The sequence below is a fragment of the Monopterus albus genome, unplaced genomic scaffold (assembly GCF_001952655.1).
Source record: "Monopterus albus unplaced genomic scaffold, M_albus_1.0 scaffold7.1, whole genome shotgun sequence".
NCBI classification, from domain to species: domain Eukaryota; kingdom Metazoa; phylum Chordata; class Actinopteri; order Synbranchiformes; family Synbranchidae; genus Monopterus; species Monopterus albus.
Genome location: NW_018127887.1, coordinates 3,860,322 through 3,883,279, shown reverse-complemented (window position 1 = coordinate 3,883,279; position 22,958 = coordinate 3,860,322). Strand labels below are relative to the sequence as shown.

Genomic DNA, 22,958 nt, shown 5'->3' with positions numbered 1-22,958 from the left:
ACATGGGGCTGCATGAGTGTAAAATGTGTAGGACAGATGACATTTATACTGTAGATGGAACGATGAATGAATGTTTGCGTAGACAAATACTGAAGAAAAAGATGACTCTCAGTCAAGAAGGTTGGCAGGAGAGGGGTTTTCCCAATATGACAATGAGCAGATGAAAATCACAAGTTTTAAATGAGGAAAAAGTTAAGTTATTATTTGGCCAACTACATCCCTGAATTGAATCCAATAAAACAAAGGTTGAGTATTAGGTCTTCCAGCAATGAACATCCGAAAAGAATAATCTGTGAAGAATGGCAGAGCATCTTTCCACAGATTTGGGCAAGATCAGTATAATTCATGCTAATCTGTGAACAAGAATGGAGGCAGACAAAAATATAAAAAAATAAAGGAATGGAGCCTCACTAAATCATTAAATATGGGCCTTTCATCATAACATTTATATTTCAAAGTACATGGCTTATTCATCTTGGGCTTTGGCAAAAAGTAAATAAAATTGTATTAGAGGTAAGGTAAGATTTTATTGATCCCACAATGGGAAAATTCCAGTGTTCCAGCAGCAATAGAGAGCAAACAAAACACCACAAGAACAACTAAATGGACAGAACATTTGTTTGTGGGCAACATTATTTGTGTGCTGAACATGACAAGCCCTAGATTTTATCCAGCTTCTATTGTTTACCATTTAAACTCTCCTGAAAAGTTTTTTTTCATAACATTTCCTGTCAAGTTTGGTGGGACAGTGCCAAGGCCACTCCAACATGTACCCAGACATAAACTCAAAGCAGCAGTAATCAGTGACTGCTACACAACTACTAATGTTGCTGTCTTTGCAAGACTTGTGGCATGCATTCAGTGTTACAGTCACTACATTACTAAACACACACCACCACAGTGTCATATTTCAGGTATAAAACCTAATTGCCCAAACTGAAACACAAACACACCCAGCCCCCGCAACCTTCACCTTTCATCCCCTGACTGACATTACTGGGCTGTCATAATGATTGACTGAGCATGCATAGGCCACAGGGGATGATGATTTCATCTCGTCATTGGGTTTTTTCCCCCTCTGTCTTTCAGATTGACTTACTGCCTCTATAGTCCTGTGTGCCTGTCAGTTGGCCTGTCTTCTCAATCAGCACTCATTTTAATCTGCCAGGTTGACTGAGAGCTTGTATGTTTGAGTGAATCACCTTTTGTCATTCTAGAAACCCATCTCCTGCAGCATTTTACCAGTCTACTTTTCCTTGTCTACATTTTTTGTCTTCTCTCTTCTCCTGGTACATTAAGTCCTGTCCAACTGGGTTATTTTTTTTGTTTTAAGATGTACTTGTTATGCTGTCTAATATACTGTATTGTGTCGTGTTCTGATTTCTGTAGTTGTGCTGTGACTGTTGTTTGCTGGGGAAGGCAGTCCAGGCGAAGGGCCAACCGTGTAATCACACCCTGTCTGTGGGTTACCAGTGTGGCCTGGTGTCCCGGGATTGCTGTAAGGATGGAAGCTCGGCCCACCAGACTGCGTCCACAGGACAAACAGAATGTGGGTGAAAAATAAACAGTCATGCTGTAGGCTCAAGTTTGTCTGTATTGCAGCAGGTGCTTAACTTTAGAACACTGATAGAAAAACAGAATACTGTATGAGAAAATCTGTCCAAAATCACATACAATTTCTCAAAATTTTGAAGGATTAAAATAAGGAACAATAATAATATGCATCACTGGTGCTGTCAAACATAAGCCCACACTGACCCCTGGTGGATATTTGTCATTTAGCTTTCACTGGAGGTCAGGAGGGACTATATTCAAAAAACAAATCATTCATTTAGCTTGTGCCTAAATACTAACTAGCAGGTCACGGTTCAACTACAGAACAGTAGCTGCAGAACTAATACAAATTTGGTGTGGCCACTTCAGAAATGCAGAAACATTCAGGCAGTGATTTTAAACAGGTTGTCCTGACATGACTCACCATGTTTCTGCTTTCAAATATATTGTTTCCAACTGATTTAGAACCTGCTGCTGCAGAAATGAACAATATATTAGTTGTTTCTTTGACTTGAAAAAATGATGTGCAAATAGTAAAATAATATTTGTTGGTAAGAAATGTATTAATTGATCAAAAATAAGTGAACATGTTATTGAGTGTTTGCGACTAAAAAAACATACATTTTTGGAAGGCAGAACACTTTAATATTTGATGTATAAGGTGTTAGTATGTGAGTGTATGGATACCTTTATCCTTCTCTCTCTCTCACAGTATCAAACAAGGATGAAACCAGCGAAAATGGAGAGAATTTAGTCTTAAGTGATCAGTGCAAAGGTATAATATAATAAGCCACAAATAAGCTTTTCTACTCATAACTGATTTAACCCTGAAGATGCAGTAGTCATTTTGAACACACTTGTGATTCTTTTTCAGGGAAATGTGCTCATCGCTGTGTTGGTGTTGACACTTGTGCCTGCTTAAAAGGCTACAAACTCAAACCAGATGGAAAGAGCTGTGAGGGTAAGTTCCCTCTTTACGTTTCTCCATCTTCTCTATCTGAAGGTTAAAGTTTAAAAAAAAAATCTACATACATCCGTTTGTAAGATAAAGAAATGTGTTAGAGAACAGATAAAAGAAATGCTTATAGACTTAATTAAACGGAATTAAACAACACCTTGGTTTGTTGGGCTCTTCTGTCCAGTTGAGCCTTCGAAGCCTTGGTGTTGTGTTGGACCAGGCAATGTATTTTGACTGTCATATAAGACAGTTAGTCAGGAATTGCTTCTTTCATTTGAGAAATATATCTAAATTAAGGAAGATTTTATCTAAGGGAGATCTTGAGATGATTATTCATGCTTTTGTTTCTTCACGCATTGATTATTGTAATTCTCTTTTTACCTGTTGTAATAAGTCCATTTTAAATCGTCTTCAGATTGTCCAGAATGCAGCTGCGAGGCTCCTGACAGGAACCTCTAGAAATAGCTCATATCACTCCAGTCTTGTACTCGCTCCATTGGTTACCAGTCAAAGCTAGAATCGATTTTAAAATCTTAGTGCTGACATTTAGAGCACTACATGGGCAGGTGCCTCAGTACATTATCGATCTGCTGACCCCATACTCCCCCAAACGTACTCTTCGTTCTGTAAACCAAACTCTTTTGGTGGTCCCCAAAACTCGTTTTAAATCTCGGGGGGACCTGTCTTTTCAGGTCGTAGCTCCAAGACTGTGGAATGCCCTACCCTTGACTCTACGTATGACTGAATCTATTGATGATTTTAAAAAACAGCTGAAGTCACATTTATTTAGACAGTTTTTTAATTGATTGGGTTTATTCATTTTATAAATTGTGTTGTGCTATGTGAGTACTTTTAGGCTTATGTATATTATTTATCTCTTTTTATCTTTTGACTTTGTAAAGCACTTTGTGACCTTGTCTGTGAAAGGTGCTATATAAATAAAATGTACTTACTGTACTTACTTACTTACTTACATACTAATTCTGGCCCTGTTGAGAAGAATGACCATGTGATGCTGCTTTCCCAGATATCAACGAGTGTTTGTTGGGAGCCAGCAACTGTCGGACAGGAGAGCGTTGTATCAACACAGAGGGCTCATTCCGCTGTCAGAGAGAGGTCAGCTGTGGGACTGGCTATGAGCTCACCGATAACAACAATTGCAAGGGTCAGTTACTTTGCTCCCTCTTATGGAGAGACACCATGAACCTAGATGCTATGCCTCTAATCCAGCTTTGCAGATGTCACAATGACAATTCTGCTGTGATTTCTTCATCCAGATATTGATGAATGTGAGACTGGCATCCATAACTGTGGTCCAGAGTTTGAGTGCCAAAACACCCAGGGGTCATTCCGCTGTCTCCCCAAGGTCAAGTGTGGAACCGGCTATATCCAGGATGCTCTGGGCATCTGCATTGGTAAGAACCAGAAAATAGCTGTGCACATGTGTCCTGCACATGTATAGTATTGTATTAGTTTAAAAAACTACTGTAAACAATCATTTTGAAAAATTGTAATGATTTTTTGAGATGATCTCGTAACCTTTGTTTTCATCATCATCCCTATTATTAGTTCAAAAATTCCAGTGCAGAAGACACTAAAAGTTCATAGAAGCTGCAACAAAACATGCTAAACAAATCCAAACAAAGAGCAACTGCTTTTAAGAAAATTGATCCTATACAGTTTAGAAAATGTTCGAGCTTTTCTCTAGTTGCTCAAACCTCCCCAGACTGTAATGACTCCATTGCTCCATGTACATACATGGAGCAATGGAGTCAATGGAGCCTATGTACAACTATGTACATGTGTTACTATATGCTTGTGTTTTCAGACATCAATGAATGTGTTAGCCAGACAAGCCCATGCCAGAGAGGGCAGTTCTGTATCAACACAGCTGGCTCCTACATCTGTCAGAGGAATGTTGTTAACTGTGGTCGAGGATACCACCTGAACGAAGAGGGCACGCGCTGTGTAGGTACGGCTGAAAAACCCGCCATTCCTACATACAGTACAAAGCATCTTACTAACCTTACTATGGTGCATGTTATGGTGTTTTCTTTTGTTTGCTCCATCCGCCACAGATATTGATGAATGCAAAGGGCCTGAAACGTTCTGTAAAGGTCATAGTTGTGTCAACCAGATGGGCTCCTATCGCTGTGATTGTGAAGGTGGCTACATCTTCAACAGCATGAGCCGAGATTGTGAGGGTAAGATCTCGCTTGGTGTTCTTACACAAGTAGCTAAAGCCAAGTGGATCCACCGCTTGTAAATAAAGCATACATAGATACTGTACATCTACTAGTTCTGGTCAAAATGTATCAAAGACAATTTTGTTATAATCTCAGCTTCATATTATTTTGACTTTTTCTTTTTAAAGATATTAATGAATGCATGCACTACCCTGGCCGCCTGTGTGCTCACAAATGTGAGAACACATTGGGATCGTACAAGTGTGCCTGCACCACAGGCTTCAAACTAGCCAGCGATGGCAGGAATTGTGATGGTAAGACATATCTACAGTAAATCAGGAGAACCTTTATATAATGTGTTGTTTTCACTTTAAGCTGTACTGTGCAATCTAACATATGAGACTTTACCAGTGGTAGTACTGTTTTGGTGTATCCCATTTATTTCCATTATTGTCACTAGTGTTTTCACAGTCTGCCAGTATGGAAACAGACATGTCTGACTGAAGAAATCAGACACTGAATGCACTGACACTGAATATCAGGCCAGGCAGAATTTTAACAGTCATCAATAGTTCAGTGCTGATGTTTCTTGTCCGACTGCTCATTCCAGCTAACTATGGACAGGAGACCTATCCTGTATGGTCACCTTACAGTGTCAGCTCTTACACAAGGAAGAGCAACATATTGTATTGTAGAAGTATATTGTGATGTAAACTGTTCTACTATTGCAGCGACATACTCATTAGTAAACTAGTGGGATAAAGTTCATAATGATCTCTGATAGTCTTTTTTCTGTACAGATGTGAATGAATGTGAGGACAACCCATGCAGTCAAGAGTGTGCCAATGTGTACGGCTCGTACCAGTGTTACTGTCGCCGGGGCTACCAGCTTAGTGACATAGATGGCGTGACTTGTGAAGGTAAACTGGAACTATTCAGGCAAGTACTTAGGGGAATAATACTGTACCTCGACTCAAGCTGCCAACTTGCTGCTCTGTATTCAAAGATCAGCAGATTCCCATGTATTCAGTAGTTACTTCTACTGTATACTGTATATGTTGATATACAGATGCTGGATGTATAATCACCCCATCATAACTCTGGTTTATTTTTTTTATATCTGTCTCTGTGACCATTGTAGATATAGATGAGTGTGCCCTGCCAACTGGGGGTCATATTTGCGCCTATCGCTGTCATAACACCCCTGGCAGTTTCCACTGTTCCTGTCCTGTCACTGGCTACACCTTGGCACCCAATGGGCGCAGCTGCCAGGGTAAGCTGTCCTCACTGTAGTGTTACACATGACAAATGCAGTCTTTGGTCAACTTAGACCAAGTCAGTTTTGTGAATGTTTTGAAAACTCATCTGTCCACTTTTTGTGTTTTCCCTCCCAGATATTGATGAATGCTTGACGGGAACACACACGTGCACAGTGGATCAGAGGTGCTTTAATATACAGGGAGGATTCAGATGCCTTTCCATACAGTGTCCAAATAACTACCGGCGCATTGGAGGGACGTGAGTATCTCAGTTGTCTCTCCTGCACACACTTTGCTGAACAGGATAAACATTATTGAACAGACAGAATTTTGGATGTGTCATCTATGCTCATAGCCATATGGGAATTAACAGACAAACAGCAACAGAAAGCTCACACTCATAAATGGTTGAATGGCTGTCATAGCAATAGCTGAGTACAGATACAACAGTAAACAATGCAAGGTTTATTAAACCAGCCATTATTCATATGTATGGATCACAGCTCTGCATGCTGTATGCTCAGTGCTGGAATGACTTCAGCTGTAGCATGTTTTGTTGTTTTAGGATGATGAAATACATATGGATAGTTTTTCTGTTTCAGTTTTGGCACAAATTCAGCATAGGTTGCGAATGCCCACCCTTGTTTCACGGTAGAGTGACAGAACGTCTTGCATGATCCCACAGAGGGCACCATGACTGGCCTGTCAGGCGCCAGGCTGCTGAGACTGATGTTCCTTCCACTGCATGTCATGCACGGCAAATGAAATTTACACCTGATCTCTTTTTCTTTCTCTCTGTGCCTGTTTTGTTCTGTCTTGCCCTGCTCCTACCCCCCCACCCTTTTCTTTTTACAGTCGCTGTGAACGCTTGCTTTGCAATGAGTCTGTCGAGTGCCTGGCCATGCCCCTGAGAATAACCTACTACCACCTCACCTTCCCTACCAACATCCCTGTCTTCACCAACATCTTCCGCATGGGCCCCTCCAACATTGTGGCTGGCGATGACATCCAAATTGCTATCACTGCTGGCAACGAGGATGGTTTCTTCAAGACAGAGCAGACGCCTACTGGTGGGGTGATGTCGGTAGCAAAGCTCATCCAGAAGCCACAGGACTTTGATTTGTCTTTGGAGCTAAGGCTGCGTCGCTATGGCACAGTCACCACATACCTGGCAAAAGTGCTGGTCTTTGTTACCCAGGAGGAGCCCAGAGTACCTTACAACCCACTACTAGAATAAACACAAGATTTATGTACTGTATAGTTACATAAGGTACTACAGTCTTAAAAAGGATGTGTCACTTTAAATGCATTGTCTCTTCTTCAACACAAAACGGAGATATAGTCCAGACTGTGTGGTAACATAAATGATTGCAGAACATCAGCATTGAGAGGTATGTAATTGTATTAATATCAAATATGATTAGTTATTATTATAATATTAATAACATAACAGATCAGTTTTAATACATTTCAATTTGTTGAGTTACTACAAACCAATAGGCACAGTGAGTTTGGGGGGGTTTAGGGCCACTGGTGACCAATTTTAAATATGACCCATCATTTTTTAAGACTGGATCAATTAAACACACAAAATCAGAACAAACCAGTTTTTAGTACTGTAGCATTTAACATAACTTTTTAAAGCTAGAATTACAGGTCATTATTTAGCAGTATATTCTGAGTCCAATTGAATGTATCTTCTTTAAGGTAAGGCATCGTGATCACCACTTGGTGGCGTTCTAGGTCAGGGTAAATCATAAAATGGTTATGGTCTGCCTATAACAGAATGTAATCTGATGTTTTGTAGTAGTTTATGGTTTATGTGTTTCTATTACTATTGAAATAGAATTAACACATGTTCAAGTCAAATCCATTTCTTGATAATAGTGCATTCTGGGTTTTAATCAAATAAAGCAAAGAGGATATGAAGCTGGAATGTGAAGCCACATCACAGATGGAGGCATGAAGACTTCCTTGCATCATTTCATATTACTATTTTTACAACAGCTTCAGTGAAGAGGAATTCAGAGGATGCAAATCTCTAGTAATGCACATATTTCAAGGTAAATTCTGATATTTGCTAGAAAAAAATGGGTTGCCTCACTACAAAAATCTATTTACAAGGTCTTTTAATGTTGACACTAAAGCTAGGCAACAACTAAATGCATTAATATTTTTAGACATTATTAAATGTTTCCGGATTATTTTAAAGATGTCCTTCATCTGTAATGTTTGTGAGCAAAAACATAAACCAAGCCTGTATTTTAAATACAATATAATCACACCCTTAAGTAATATACTTCTATCTACATATACCTCAAGTTTCATTGTGTATAGTCCATACTGTAAAGTAATTTCACATGTCCCACTTCCAGTCAACAAAAAAATCAGATATCAAATCAAATCAAATCAAATTTTATTTGTATAGCGCCAAATCACAACAAAAGTCACCTCAGGACACTTTACAAAGTAAGGTCTAGACCTTACTGTTATCAATATTATTACATAGGGAAAAACCAACAAATCCCCCTTGAGCAAGCACTTGGCGACAGTGGGGAGGAAAAACTCCCTTTAACAGAAGAAACCTCCGACAGACCCCAGCTCTTGGTGGGCGGCCTTCTGCCTCGACCGGTTGGGGTGAGTGGATAGAGGAGAGACAAAAGAAGAAAAGCAACAAGACACAACAATCAAACACTGATCAGGTCGATGTGGCTGGTGACTGCTCATCAGAGATGTAGAGCTCCAGGGCCAGGGCAACCTGCAGAAAGGTACAGGGAGAGAGAGAGGACACACTACGGGAGAGAGGAGACACAAAGTTAGTAATGTGTAATGGTGGCATATAGAAGCATAGGGAGAGAGAGGAGAGGAGAGGAGAGGAGAGCAGGAGGGGAGGGGAAAGAAACTCAGGGCATCATGGGGCCCCCCAGCAGCCTAGGCCTATAGCAGCATAACTAAGGGAAGGCTCAGGGTCACCTGATCCAGCCCTAACTATAAGCTTTATCAAAAAGGAACGTCTTAAGTCTAATCTTAAAGGTAGAGAGGGTGTCCGCCTCCCGAACTGAGACTGGGAGTTGGTTCCATAGGAGAGAAGCTTGATAGCTAAAGGCTCTGCCTCCCATTCTGCTTCTGTGGACTCTAGGAACCACAAGTAAACCTGAGAGCAAAGTGCTTTGTTGTGATGAAGCTCTATGAGGTCTTTAAGATACGATGGAGCCTTGTAATTAAGGGCTTTGTATGTTAGGAAAAGGATTTTAAATTCTATTCTGAATTTCACAGGGAGCCAGTGGAGAGAAGCTAATATGGGAGAGATATGATCTCTCTTGCTAGTTCCTGTCAGTACTCTGGCTGCAGCATTTTGGATTAACTGGAGGCGTTTTAGGGAATTATTGGGACATCCTGATAGTAAAGAGTTACAGTAGTCCAGCCTGGAAGTAACAAATGCATGGACCAGTTTTTCAGCATCACTTTGAGACAGGATGCTCCTGATTTTTGCAATATTGCGCAGGTGAAAGAAGGCAGATCTAGAGACTTGGCTTATATGTGATTTAAAGGACATATTCTGATCAAAGATGACTCCAAGGTTCCTCACAGTAGTACTGGAGGCAAGAGCTATGTCATCTAAAGTAACTATATGATTAGACAGCAGATTTCTAAGGTGTTCAGGCCCAAGCACAATAACTTCAGTTTTGTCAGAGTTTAGAAGTAAGAAGGTGCAGGTCATCCAGGCCTTTATGTCTTTAAAACATGCTTGAAGTTTGACCAGCTGACCTGATTCATTTGGCTTCATAGATAAATATAACTGAGTATCATCTGCATAGCAATGGAAATTTATGTTGTGCTTCCTGATAATATTGCCTAAAGGGAGCATGTATAAAGTGAAGAGAATTGGACCTAACACAGAGCCCTGTGGAACGCCGTGACTAACTTCAATTTGTGTGGAACATTCGTCATTAACATGAACAAATTGAAATCTTTCTGATAAATAAGATTTGAACCAACTTAGCGCACTTTCTTTAATCCCAATAACATGTTCAAGTCTCTGCAGTAAGATGCTGTGATCAATGGTGTCAAAAGCAGCACTGAGATCTAAGAGGACAAGTATGGAGACAAGTCCTTTGTCCGAGGCTAGCAGAAGATCATTGGTGACTTTCACCAATGCGGTTTCTGTACTATGATGGACTCTAAATCCTGACTGAAAATCCTCAAACAAATCATTCTTGTGCAAGTGGTCACATAACTGCTTTGCAACAGCTTTTTCAAGGATTTTGGAAATAAATGGGAGATTGGATATTGGTCTATAATTAGCTAGGACACCTGGGTCAAGAGTAGGCTTTTTGAGTAGAGGTTTAATTACTGCAAGTTTAAAAGCCTGTGGAACATAACCTGTTAATAGAGAGAGGTTAATCAGATCTAGTATGGATGTGTTGATTAGGGGAAAGACGTCTTTGAGCAGCCTGGTCGGGATGGGGTCCAGGAGACATGTTGATGATTTAGATGAAGCAATTGTTGAGGTCAACTCAGAGAGATCTATAGGGGAGAAGTAGTCCAAGTATAAATGAGGTCTTACAGATGTTTCTAAAGCCATTGTAGTAGATGGCACATCTGCGAGAGCTGTGGGAGTGGTCCGACCAATTTTTTCTCTAATAGTTGTGATTTTATTTGTAAAGAAGCTCATGAAGTCATTGCTGCTGAGATCTAAGGGAATGTTAAGCTCAACAGCACTGTGGCTCTTTGTCAGCCTGGCTACAGTGCTGAAAAGAAACCTGGGGTTGTTCTTATTTTCCTCAATCAGTGATGAATAAAATGCGGTTCTGGCACTATGAAGGGCTTTCTTATATGTTATTAAACTATCTTTCCAGGCTATGAAAAACTCTTCTGACTTAGTGGAGCGCCACCTCCTTTCCATTTTTCGTGATGCCTGCTTTAGGGAGCGGAGCTGCAAGCTGTACCATGGGGCTAGCCTCCTCTGTTTCACTGCCTTCTTTTTCAGAGGGGCAATGGTATCAAATGTATTACGCAGGAAGGCTGCAGTACTATCAACAAGATTATCGATTTGGGTGGGAGTAAAGTTAAGGTGGCCTCCTTCCACTGTGTTGGCAAACGGCACTGAAGTAGATAAAGATGGAATTATTTCCTTAAACTTGGTAACAGCATTGCCAGATAGACATCTGCTGTAGTGGAATTGTTTCCCACATAGAGTATAATCCATTAATGGAAATTCAAAAGTTATTAGAAAATGGTCAGACAGAAGAGGGTTATGGGGAAAAACTATTAAGTGTTCAGTTTCGATGCCATATGTCAGAACAAGATCAAGAGTGTGATTAAAACAGTGAGTGGGTTTATTTACAGTTTGAGAGAAGCCAACTGAGTCTAATAATGAACAGAATGCATTGTTGAGGCTGTCATTGTCGGCATCTACATGAATATTAAAGTCGCCTACAATGTTATTTTATCTGTACTAAGCACTAAATCAGACAGAAAGTCTGAGAATTCACTTAAAAACTCTGAATAAGGAGCAGGTGGACGGTATACAATAACAAACAGAACAGGCTTTTGAGTTTTCCAGTTTGGGTGTGAGAGACTCAGGGTGAGACTTTCAAATGAGTTATAACTATGTTTAGGTCTAGGGTTGATTAATAGGCTTGAGTCAAAGATCGCTGCCACGCCACCACCTCGGCCTGTGTTTCGAGGGATGTGACAGTTACTGTGACCAGGTGGAGTGGATTCATTTAGACTGACATATTCTTCCTGCTGTAACCATGTTTCAGTAAGACACAATAAGTCAATGTGATGTTCACTTATCAAATCATTCACTAACAGAGATTTAGATGAGAGAGATCTGATATTTAATAGTCCACATTTGATTGTCCCATTACTTTCCACTATAAGAGGAGTCGTCTTAATTTTAATTAGGTTCTTATGAATAACTCCTCTGGAGTTGATTCTTGATTTATATAATTTAGGTGGGCGGGGGGCAGACACAGTCTCGACCCTGCATCCTGGACTCAACTCTGGGTTGTCATAATTTAGGTTGTAAAACAAACTCGTCCAGATTTCTAGATAAAAGAGCTGCACCACCCAAAGTGGGATGGATGCCATCTCTGCTAATCAGACCAGGTTTTCCCCAAAATGTTTTCCAGTTGTCTATGAAGCCCACGTTATTTTCTGGGCACCACCTAGACAGCCAGCGGTTGAATGACGACATGCGGCTAAACATGTCATCGCTGGTCACATTGGGTAGGGGTCCAGAGAAAACTACGGAGTCCGACATTGTTTTAGCGAAGTTACACACCGACTCAACATTAATTTTAGTGACCTCCAGATATGTTCATTACCACCTCCCAAATGTCAGTTACCTTGCACCGCTAATACAGCTTTCTGTGGCAGTTGCACATCTTTTTAGCTCACATTACATTTTGGGCTTAAAATGCACAGATTTCCACTGCATGCTGCGGGTGTAAACCCCAAAGCAGACAGATAATCCAAATGAAGGCTGAGTAAGTGACACACGATGGGATGCAGTGGCAATAGAGAGGGAAATGTGCACCAGCAGGAGAGAGTATAAATAGTATGACATGCTGTGAGCCTGCTGCCCGAGGGCGGTGGCTTATAATAACTGTAAATTCAGATGTCCTAGGTTCCTCCTGTCCTGAGCTGTCAGGCCAGTAAGGATGCACTTGGTCCCTACTGGGAATATTCTTAAAATAAGAACATAGTGGTGTGCAGGAGGTTTTTTCCTCCCCTTTGACATTGAGTTATGGGGCTCTGGGCTCTGGCCGGTGGTCTGAACAATTTGTGGTACAGCAACATCACCCCGTGCAGAATGAATGATGCCCTGCAGTGTTTGTTTTGGGGAGTTATCAATGTGCCGACTATAAATAATAATTACCAAAAAAATAAAAGGCCCTATGCTTGACCAGAGGACTTTCATCCAAAATGTCTGTTTTTCTTTTCTGGTTTGAAAGTATTGGGGTTTTTCTCCTGGGCTAAGCCACGTGAGACATGGGGAGATGAAAAAGATGTGCATATGTGCATGCACACATACACATGTACACAAGCATGTTTGCACACACAAAGACACACATGCACAGATGAAAATAAACACACACAGGCATTTTTGTTGCAGATGTACGCATGCATTAATACACATGGAGCTGTAACTAGCTCCACTTGCTGCCCCCACTTTGAAGTGCCTGACTGTATGTAATGGGGCAGTTCACTCTGGGTCATTATCTTTCTCGTAAATTTACTTTCTACCCCAAATGTGCTTTCACCTCATCCTCTAGAGCCCCACTTGGGTCTTTCTGCAGCTCAGGCAGTAGTATTATAAACTAGGAGAACATTTTGTGGGTTTGGCCTGGGCCAAAGCAAAACTTGGACCCACCCGCTAATTGTTAATTACAAGCCCCTACCCAGTGGTGGCTTGACTTTTTGTGAGGGGCTTCTCTCCTTGCTATCCATGAAAAGAGCCCTGCAACTCAAGCCGGGTCTGGGTTTTTGAGCTGCAGCCTATAGATCGCCTGAGGAGTGCCAGAGACCCACGGCCCGTGACTCAGGATGTGGCTATACAGTATGGCGGCCGTGCACATTAACCAGACTTATACTGTACATGGCAACTTGGCTGTTTTCATAACTCAGTATAGCCATGTCCTGACTTGTCTCCTTTGTGAAGACTAAGCTTGAATTTAACAACTTGAATATCAAAGTCAAGACTTTTATTTGGTTTCAAATCTTCTCTCATGATCACAAGTTCATCACTGTGTCAAAGACAAATTTCTGATTTATGAGGTTGACAATGCCGTTGAAACCTCTCTCGAAGTCTTATGCAGCAGACAGGCAGTGAAGAATAATACTTCAGGTGGCATTAGCTTTAGGAGCCATTCACTATGACCTGTCACTGATTAGTCTGTGGAATAAACAAAGCCCTAAATAATAGGATGAGCGCTGCCCTGGGGAGAGGCTGGGGAGTTGTCTAGTCATGTTGCTCATAATTTAGGAGTCTTTTAGAACACTCCCTTTCCCCATAAATCCTTCTCAAGAGATTATCTGATGTGAAGCCACAGATGCTCTGCAAATCCAAATATTTTCCTGAGCAGGTTGTGGATCATACTCTGTGAGTGTAGCAATTCATTTCCCACACAGCTTGAAATAGCACATCAGAAAAGCATCAATGGCAGCACAAGTCTTCACAAGCTACAGACTTTGGCTTTGGTGAAAGCTTTGGCCATTGATGTTTTATTATTCTTCCAGACCACATAGAATTTGATTGTTTTTGATGTTGACTGCTATATCTAGTGTCCCTGCTGTCATGTTCAGATATTGTTTGTGTAGCGGACATTGGAAGAATCCCACTGAGTTCTTGATGGGCTGCTCCCAAGAATGCCCTGTTATTGTGAGCTTTAGAAACCTTAGATGGTTGACTCTTAAAGCTTTATATATACATTACCTTAAGGTCAGACATGATGTGTGCTTGTGTCTTTTGTTTTTTTTTATAATGGGTTTATATGTTTATTCTCTTCTATAGAGGGCCAAGGCTTGAAAGCTCGGACAACATTCGCTGTATGAAGACCTGTCAGCCCAATGATATTGCCTGTGTTCTGGACCCCATACACTCAGTGTCCCACACCTTTATCTCCTTGCCCACCTTCAGGGAGTTCATAAGGCCAGAGGGTAGGTTTAAGTAATTTATTCCTTTGAACAGTGATACAAAAATTAAGCCAAAGTTTCTAAAAAAGAGAGACAAGAAATATTCACATTTCATAAAAATAAAGTTCCTTGGGGAATAAAGTCTCAAAAGAATAGTTGGACATTTAGCTAAACACACTTAATCCTTGTTTTTGCCAAGAGTTGGATGAGAAGATCGATACCTCTCTCATGAATGAAATTATGAAATTTGAGTCAGCAGCTAATTGGAAACGGGTTGAAACAGCTAGTCTGGTCCTGTACAGCACTAACAAAAGACCCCACCTATCAGCACCTCTAAAGCTCACTACTTAAGAAGTTAATCTGTACAAAAACTAAAGTGTAAAAGCAATCATTCACATGTGTGAATTTGCAAAGTTTAGGTAGGTATGCAGCATTTGTTACTTTTGGAGAGAGCCAGGATAGTCATCCCCCCCCTTTTCTGCTAAAGATGTTGAATATCTACCGTGCAGACATGAGAGTAGTATCAATCTTCACATCTCCCAAATAGCAAGAAGGCAAATAAGCATATTATCAAAAATGTTGAACTTTTGCTTTAAGACAAAGCTGTGCATCCCTCTACATATTCACCAATCCATACTGTTGTGGCATAATTTTATCACAGAACACTTTATTGAAATCTTTGGAAACAGTGACTCTGAAGACAATATGATAAATTGTGGTTTATTTTTGTGTCAGTGTGGTCTTGAGCTTTTTTTTTCTTTAACTGTACTTTATATATCTTTTAACCTTCGAGCTCCTATCAAATGCATTTCCCAACAGTTGTCAGAATCCATATGACTACCTCTGACCCAAAAATTAGTTATACCAGGGTGTTCCCCACACAGTCCAAGCTTGGCTGGCCCACACCAGAGACTAAGTGCCATGCTGGTTGGATATGAGTAACCACAGTAATCATTCGCAGACAGTGGCAGCTGACAAGCATCTATTGGCCAGCATGCAGTGCATGTTTCAGACACACTCATGCTCAACGTCATGGGGATTTAAGCTCTTGTCATTTTTCATAAGCTCTGAGTTGGGGTGTAAAGGACTTAAGGCCATTCAGCCAAACAACAGCACTCCAAAGCCCCGACCTTCCTATGACCCTGTCAGTGCACAATAAACACAGACTTTTCCATCTCCTTTTCTTTTGGAAAGAAAAAAAAATCACTAAACAAAAAAAAAGCTAAAGCTGGTACATGCACAATCTAAGTGTGATTATGATGGTTCAAGCTCCAAAGATTTTGTGTGTCTAATTGTTATGTTCCAACAGAGTTTGTTTTCCTGAGAACCATGGTGAAGGCTTATGGATCCTATCACTTGGACAGTTATGACGTCAAGTTTGACATCCTGGAGGGCAACGTGGAAAACGCCTTTGACGTCATCAAGCGGATAGAGGATGGATTGTATGTAGGTGAGTACAAGGATTTTACTTACTTTGTGTGTTGTGAAGTATGCCTGAACCAACCTGAAGCGAATATTTGACAGTAGCAACATGCAACCTGTACCACCAGACAACCTCTGTTACTGGAAACTGCATTTACAGAGTTGGTTGCTTTTTCCTCATTTTTCTGATCTCTGCAGTAAGTACAGTAAATGTGTCATTTCTTTCCCTTTCTTTTTTTTTTTTTATAAATCAAACTCACATGTGCACACTGACAATGGACAAAGAGCACATCTTCCACAAGGAATGTCTGAACCCTCTGACATAAGTACATCTGACATGGCCTTTCTGGTCTTTGCAGTGTGGTGGCATCATGTAGCTGTCATCATCTTCACAGGGGCTGTTGGTGTCTGTGTCTTTGGAGAGCTGTCCTCTCAGTGGCTGCGTGAGACAGACAAGGGCCAGTTTCTGTCCCACCAAATATTTGGCATCAAATTTTACAGTCTTGTGGTTAAACAAAGTACCATTTAATTCACTTATCCACAGCTATGCTTATCCCAAGCAGATCATTACTTTCCACAGTGAGTTATGGTGGTCTGAATGTACAGCAACAGAGTGTATAAATCTACGCTAGTGTGTTCACATAGACATATGCATGAGTGATTACAGTTGACAAGCAGTTCATCGTAACTACCTGTTCAGCAACCGCCAGCATGCAAAAACAGTCTTGCACTAGTCCAAGTAGGAGCAGCAGATATCATCTTCAGTGGTGTGTAACAACAACACATGTTTCAGTAGAAGCCATTCCCATCCTTTAGTCTGGTGGTGACCCAAGGCTGCTGCACGTCTGTGGGAGAGCTGAGCTGAGCACTGGCCACGGGAGGATGAGGGTGCTGTGAACCAGACACATGACACGTTGCTGGGCCAGTTGAAGTGTTTTTGTTAAGGTTGTATGCTGAGATGCAGGCAGGGTGGTAGTGGAAGGACAGAATCTTGTTCTCGCTGATGGATAAAGGGATGACACGTCAGTATGCACATTTTTCTTTATAGAATGAAAGGAAGTGTCCAACTATCACTGGTTTCAGGCTGGATTGTGTGCATTTCTTGTACACTTGTGCAAAAACAAATGTGTGCATATCAAACACACCCCAATTCACACAAAGACAAAATGTTTATCTCCTGCAATAATTCAAGTAATTGTAAAAGCACTTATAATTATATTGTACAGTCTTATAATAATGTGTTTTTGTTGGAATGCACAATGGTGCAATTCTACATGAGTGATAAGCCTTATTTTGTAATATATCATCTACTGTGTGTGTCTGTCCGTGTGTATAAAGAGGATTTAGAAGATATTCCTTGTTTATAGCAGTGCTCATTTGCAAGGGCAAACATGTACTGTATGTGTGTGTGTACTGGAGGGAGAGAGAGTAAAATTGCAGAGAAACAAAGACAAAGTGAGAGACTGATTCAATGAAAGAGGAAAGAGGGAGAGAGAAAATATGTGCAGAAGTAATCCTGGGTGCTTTCCTTAATGTGGTTAAATGTATTGTTCCACTTCCCCGTGCTAGGCCCCAGTGTCTCGCCGAGCATTATAGCACTTTAAGTGTCGACCACATGAAAGGCATGTTTGTGAGGAGCCACTTCTCTCCCAAACTTGTTGGATGCTTATTGGATGCAGCTCTTGCATGTTAGCACCAGTTGTCCATCACATATTTGAATTAAGGCCTTGTGCACTGGAGCCTTTAGTCACTGACCGCTCGCTTTTAAGTGTGGTGTCCATGGTGTGATGAAGGTCTTCTTGGTTCTATTTAGTGGGTTGTGTTGCTGGTGCTTTGGCCCACAGATGCTGCTGTTGCATAACCACTGTATGAGGCTCGCTGACGTGTCACCTAAGGAAGCTTAGTTTCCAGTGTCTCGAACAGTGGTATTACAGCTGGTGGGATGTGAAGAGTAGCAGACATTCAGGCTCCGCTAATGAACAAGTGCGTGAACTCAAAGTAACTTTGGCCATTATCTTTGGCCACTTTGGTGTTTTTGAAAGGGACAATAAAAGTAATTATGAATCCTCAGCATCCGTTGCTAACTTGAAAAAGTGATTCCTGAAAGGTTTGATTGGCTCATGATCTTTTCCGTTCTGCTCACTTACTTATTATTTTAAAACCAGTTTGCCACACACATAAGCATGCAGTAATTGCATAGACATATGTTCACATACACATCCATCACTGGTATCCAGCACTGTCACATCTGGATGACAACCTTGACAGTCTTATACATGTGCACAAGCACAAAAGTGTCCCTCAGCACCTTGAAAAACGTGATCAGAAACAATCAAATACTTACACTTCCAGTGACAACTACAGTAGCACAGCAGAAACTACATGAAGTATAGCTATGTAGACATAGCAGATCTGCCAAAGTGATCCTCACAACAAAAGCAGCATTTGTGAAACATTGTGCATACCGTATATTTGGAAACAAGCAGTGGAGGAATGCATTACTCTTCCTAACAGTCTCTCCCACTTTTGATTCAGGACAGGTTGTTTAAATAGGGCTGATAATAGCATGATTGAGTTTGGCAGTTATCAGGCTCTGTGGTCTCTGCTGGACGTATAGAGTGAGTCTGGATTACCTCCTGCAACGTGCAGCACACTGGTGGTCTCTCACCTCTGATAAAATGCTGCAGGTTCCCCATTTTGATGAACTCTAATTGACATTCATCAGGGGGATCAGTGGTATTTTTTACTATTTTTATTGAGGGTATCATGTGATAGTATTTTTTTAACCATCATGTAGCAAGGTCACTTGCAGAGCATGCATTCTTTCATTCCTTTTTGCTTACTTAGTGCTTGTTGAGGAACATTTTTACAGTAATGTGGAAAAATGATGTTGCAACCCACCTGTCCCATTTCTTCCTGTTCACTGTGCAACATAGAAAGTTAATAAAATTTATCTAGACAAAATTCACAAGATTATGTGAGCTGTTTCTTTGTTTACTTGCATATCAGTGCAAGTAAACTTAATGTCCAACACAAGTAGCCAACTGTGGAATCAAACAATCAGCCCATGTTTAGTCATCCTCTGAGTCTATCCAAGTGGCTCCTTTTTATGAGTAATAATTTGTCATGGAAGGATTTCTTCTGTACCATTAGTCACTCATATCTAATTCTTTTTAGCAAGAAATGTAATAGTTATGTTGTATTCATATTTATGTTACTGGACAGCAACAGATGATAGACTTCTCTTTGTGAATCATACCCATCCTCAGTAAGTCTGAGATGACTGCAGCTAAATTCCATTCATTTTTGAAAAGCAAGTGGAAATATGCCTTTGCGGTTTGTATCTTGTGTAGAGAATAAAGTTTTCTCACTGCCACTGGCATAGTTCTGGTAGCCTGCGAGTCAGATAGTAAGGTGAACAGAGCAGGAAGTGGACAGTTTGGCTTTGTGTAGGTAATCATGGTTGTCAGTGGCTGGTGGAATGTGAGCCTACTGTGTGAGACATGAACTAGTGGACCTGGCTTGTGGCTGTGCTGGTGAGGAGATGAGGACATTTTTAGAGATAAGTAGACAACTGGATCCTCATGTTTGACTGTCATTTGGATATCTGTTTGAATCATGACACAGCAGCAGCAGCCCCCCCAGAGTGTGTTGAGCCCATGAGGAATCTTTGTCTGTCGCACAAGAGATTAGTAAGGCTAATCAAAACAGTCTTCTCAGTCAGCAACCCCACAGTGAAACACACAACAATCCCCCAGCAATGAACAGAAACTGACACACACCATGTACACAGTCAAAAATACAATGGTACAGTATGTACCCATAAATTGATTTTATTAACCCATCAGATACTGTACACTTATATCCCTTGGTTTGGTTATCCATTTAATTTATAAGCTTCACTAGTCTCTACTTTTGGCCCCGTAATAAAAGAAATTGACTTTGTTTAATTAATCACTCAATTCATAAAACTGAATGCTAAACATTCATATACATGTTCATGTATTAAAAATACTACTTCCATAGCTTAAATAGATGCTGATTACTTTTGAGAATATTTGATAAAATCCTGATTTAAAAGGCAAACAAAGCAGGTTTTCATTTAGTTTACATTGCAGAGTCTATTTTCTGTTGCTTAGTTATGGCTCTTAGCTTTGAAAGGCCACTTTCAATAGAACGCAAAGGTTGTGGTAAAGATAATAGTGCATGTTATGCCATCCCAGCTGCTCTGGCCCACAACTGCTAAAACAGAAAGTCTGAGAAAAGAACCAACTCTTTCCATATGGCTACTTTTTAATGTCACTAACCAGTGAATGACACTGCCCAACAATGACCCAGGGGCCATTTGAGAGATGTAACTATGACTCATTGTTAATTGACCTTAAAATATCAAGCCACATATACTGGCCTTTGAGAACAGGGGTTAGCATGCATCCCACTCCCTCTTTGGAGTGGTCAGAGTTGTGTTTGGACAGCTTGGTCTGACTGGCCATCACTGTACCAGGGACCAGGCTCTAAACACAAGATCTGGTCCATAAAGGGGCCTGTACACTGTGTCTTTGTACAGTGGGTTATGCTCGCTGTTTGAAAGGATTATATTTCAGCCATGCTATCAAAACTGAAAGTGGTTGCTTTGCTCACGGGTAACAAAGGAAGTAGTTAGCAAAGTTTGTTGGCATGTCTCCTAGCTTTTAAGGACTTTTTGGAAAAACGGTTCAGACAATAAAAGCAAACAACAAAATAAGGAACCACTGTGTTTATGTTGATGCCAAGAGTGTTCAGCTGTACATTAGATATGGTTTGACATAAAACATATCACCGTTACCCTATGGCCATAATAATGCTGAAGATTGCCCTCTAGTAACCTTGTTGCAGACTGGAACTTTGTACACAACCTGGATACTCTCCAGTGCTTTCAGTGAAGTGAGCATGCATAACGCCACAACCAGCGTGTCATTATACAATACTGTGGTGAGGCCAATGCATACTTTTCATTTGTCTCTGGTGTTAAACCCGTTCATTTTGGATTTTGTCATACACTTCCTCGCTGAGCTGTAGAAACCAGAAAACCCCGAAATTGTACTGTTTACATGTAACCCTTCAATATTGCAGCCCTCATGGCCATGAGGGATGACAAATGCCTCCTGGCATTTGGTTCACTTTGTTTTGTGGCAGTGTTTTCGCTGCTTGCGTGCATTTATTTAAAGTTATTTTCTACTTGAGGGACTACTTTATGGTATGGTGGAATGTTTTGGAGGATGGATAGATTGTACAGCTGGTTGTTTGATGGTGGCTGTTAAGGCCAGCAGGGTCACCTTTGCACCCTGTGGCAGATATCTCAGTGAGCTGGAAAGACACCACAAACCTTTCCAGCACTACAACTGGATCTCCTGCTCAAGTACTTTGGGCCTCAGATGACACGACCTTGCATCTCAGTCCCAGTGCACATTGTCAGCTGTAGGATTTTAAAAACCTCCCAGTGTTTATTTATATGAATCTCAGGTGGCATGGTAGCCAATGAAAGTCAACCTGTTATGTGGCCATTGGCTTTTTGCCTTAAAGCCCAGATGAAATGTTAAAGATGAGTATGCGGTTGTGGTTTCACCTCAGGTTCACTGCGAGTATGTTGAGGCCCAGCTGTTAGCTGATGCTTTCCCCTCATTGAGGATACCACTGTGCTTTTGATGGGAAGCAAACGGAAACACAGAGTCATCATGTTAGGATTTCACTGAGGTTGCCAAGAGGTCACATCCACTGATTTTAGTAACCAGCTCCTTTGTGCAGAATCAGGCACATAAGCTAACACTACTCTATTCTTGACCCAAAGGCTATAGAAATTGAGTTAAATGAAGGCTAGAAATGGAATAAAACTGGTTTTGTCAAATTAGGTGTTTAGATAGCATCTCAAAATTTCAAGAATTTAAGGTGAACTGAAACTGAATAGTTTTGCATTATGTCTCACATCATCAGCAGAGACCTCAGAGAAAATTTGAAGGAACTATAGGGGACAATTTTGTTTTTGTTACTAAGAACAGTGTTTTGCCCTTTGAATGTGCCAATTAGACTACAAACAAATTTACAAAACACTAAGAAGCCTCAGACACATTTCACATATTGCTCTATTTAGATGTCTAATAACATTTTTGTTTTAGACATAATGCATGTCTGTTTTTCTTATTTAATTATACAGTACAGTTGTTCTCTTCATTGAAACAAGATTTAGGATTTTCAGTGGAAAACTCGACCTAGACTGAAGCCCATCTGTCTTTGCAGTGGTCCCTATTGTGCTCATAGTGATATCTTACTCATCTTCATTGTGTACTTGATCAGCCCAACAGCGATGCTACACGAACAACCGATTAACCTTCTGAGCTCACTTTGAGTTTGTACTGGTCAATTCAGGGTCACATGCCTTCACAATTGGTTTATTTATGAAAATAATTTTCAGACTCAAAATTCTGTCTCATATTCCATGTCAGTTATTTTGTTAATGTTGCGGCTGTTCTTAGGTTGAAACAAAGATTGACTCTTTTTGATGGCACATGGTGCTTTGGAAACAATAAAATCTTAGCCCTTATCCCCTCTGTCTGGTGTCACTATTCAACACAGTCCCAAAAAAACCAAAACAAGGGCAACCCTCATAGAAGTGTGTCCCATCCCACGTTCCTCCAACTGCTTATCACTAGAATCTTCTGGAATCTGTTGTTTGCCTACAGATCTGACTCTGAAAAGGAGTCGGATCTGTAAAAGCAAAATAGAGTAACAGAGAAACAAAGAGAGAGATGTTCAAGCTCCTGTAACTTGCCCCTCCCACAGTTAAAGATGGCCTCCTGGAGGAATGCCTTCATGGCTATACTGCGTGACTGCTCCCCTGCATCAAACACATGGGACTCATTTGCCACAGTGATGGTGCCACAAACATCAGGCCTCCTC

General features: G+C 40.8%; 1 protein-coding gene across 2 annotated transcripts in view; it reads left to right on the top strand.

Annotated features, from left to right (window-relative positions):
* The window catches only part of fbln1 (fibulin 1), a 49,818-nt gene that overhangs the window by 23,923 nt on the left and 2,937 nt on the right, over window positions 1–22,958 (top strand). The window contains exons 4-16 of one of the 2 annotated variants that reach the window (XM_020624138.1): window positions 1,390–1,549; window positions 2,267–2,329; window positions 2,429–2,515; window positions 3,540–3,677; window positions 3,790–3,927; window positions 4,341–4,484; window positions 4,591–4,716; window positions 4,887–5,012; window positions 5,499–5,618; window positions 5,840–5,971; window positions 6,093–6,216; window positions 14,482–14,627; window positions 15,913–16,053. In XM_020624138.1, coding sequence (XP_020479794.1) covers window positions 1,390–1,549; window positions 2,267–2,329; window positions 2,429–2,515; window positions 3,540–3,677; window positions 3,790–3,927; window positions 4,341–4,484; window positions 4,591–4,716; window positions 4,887–5,012; window positions 5,499–5,618; window positions 5,840–5,971; window positions 6,093–6,216; window positions 14,482–14,627; window positions 15,913–16,053 — 1,645 coding nt within the window. Of the gene's footprint in view, window positions 1–1,389; window positions 1,550–2,266; window positions 2,330–2,428; window positions 2,516–3,539; window positions 3,678–3,789; window positions 3,928–4,340; window positions 4,485–4,590; window positions 4,717–4,886; window positions 5,013–5,498; window positions 5,619–5,839; window positions 5,972–6,092; window positions 6,217–6,812; window positions 7,263–14,481; window positions 14,628–15,912; window positions 16,054–22,958 lie in introns of those variants that run through there. The other variant, XM_020624143.1, reaches the window with a different exon arrangement.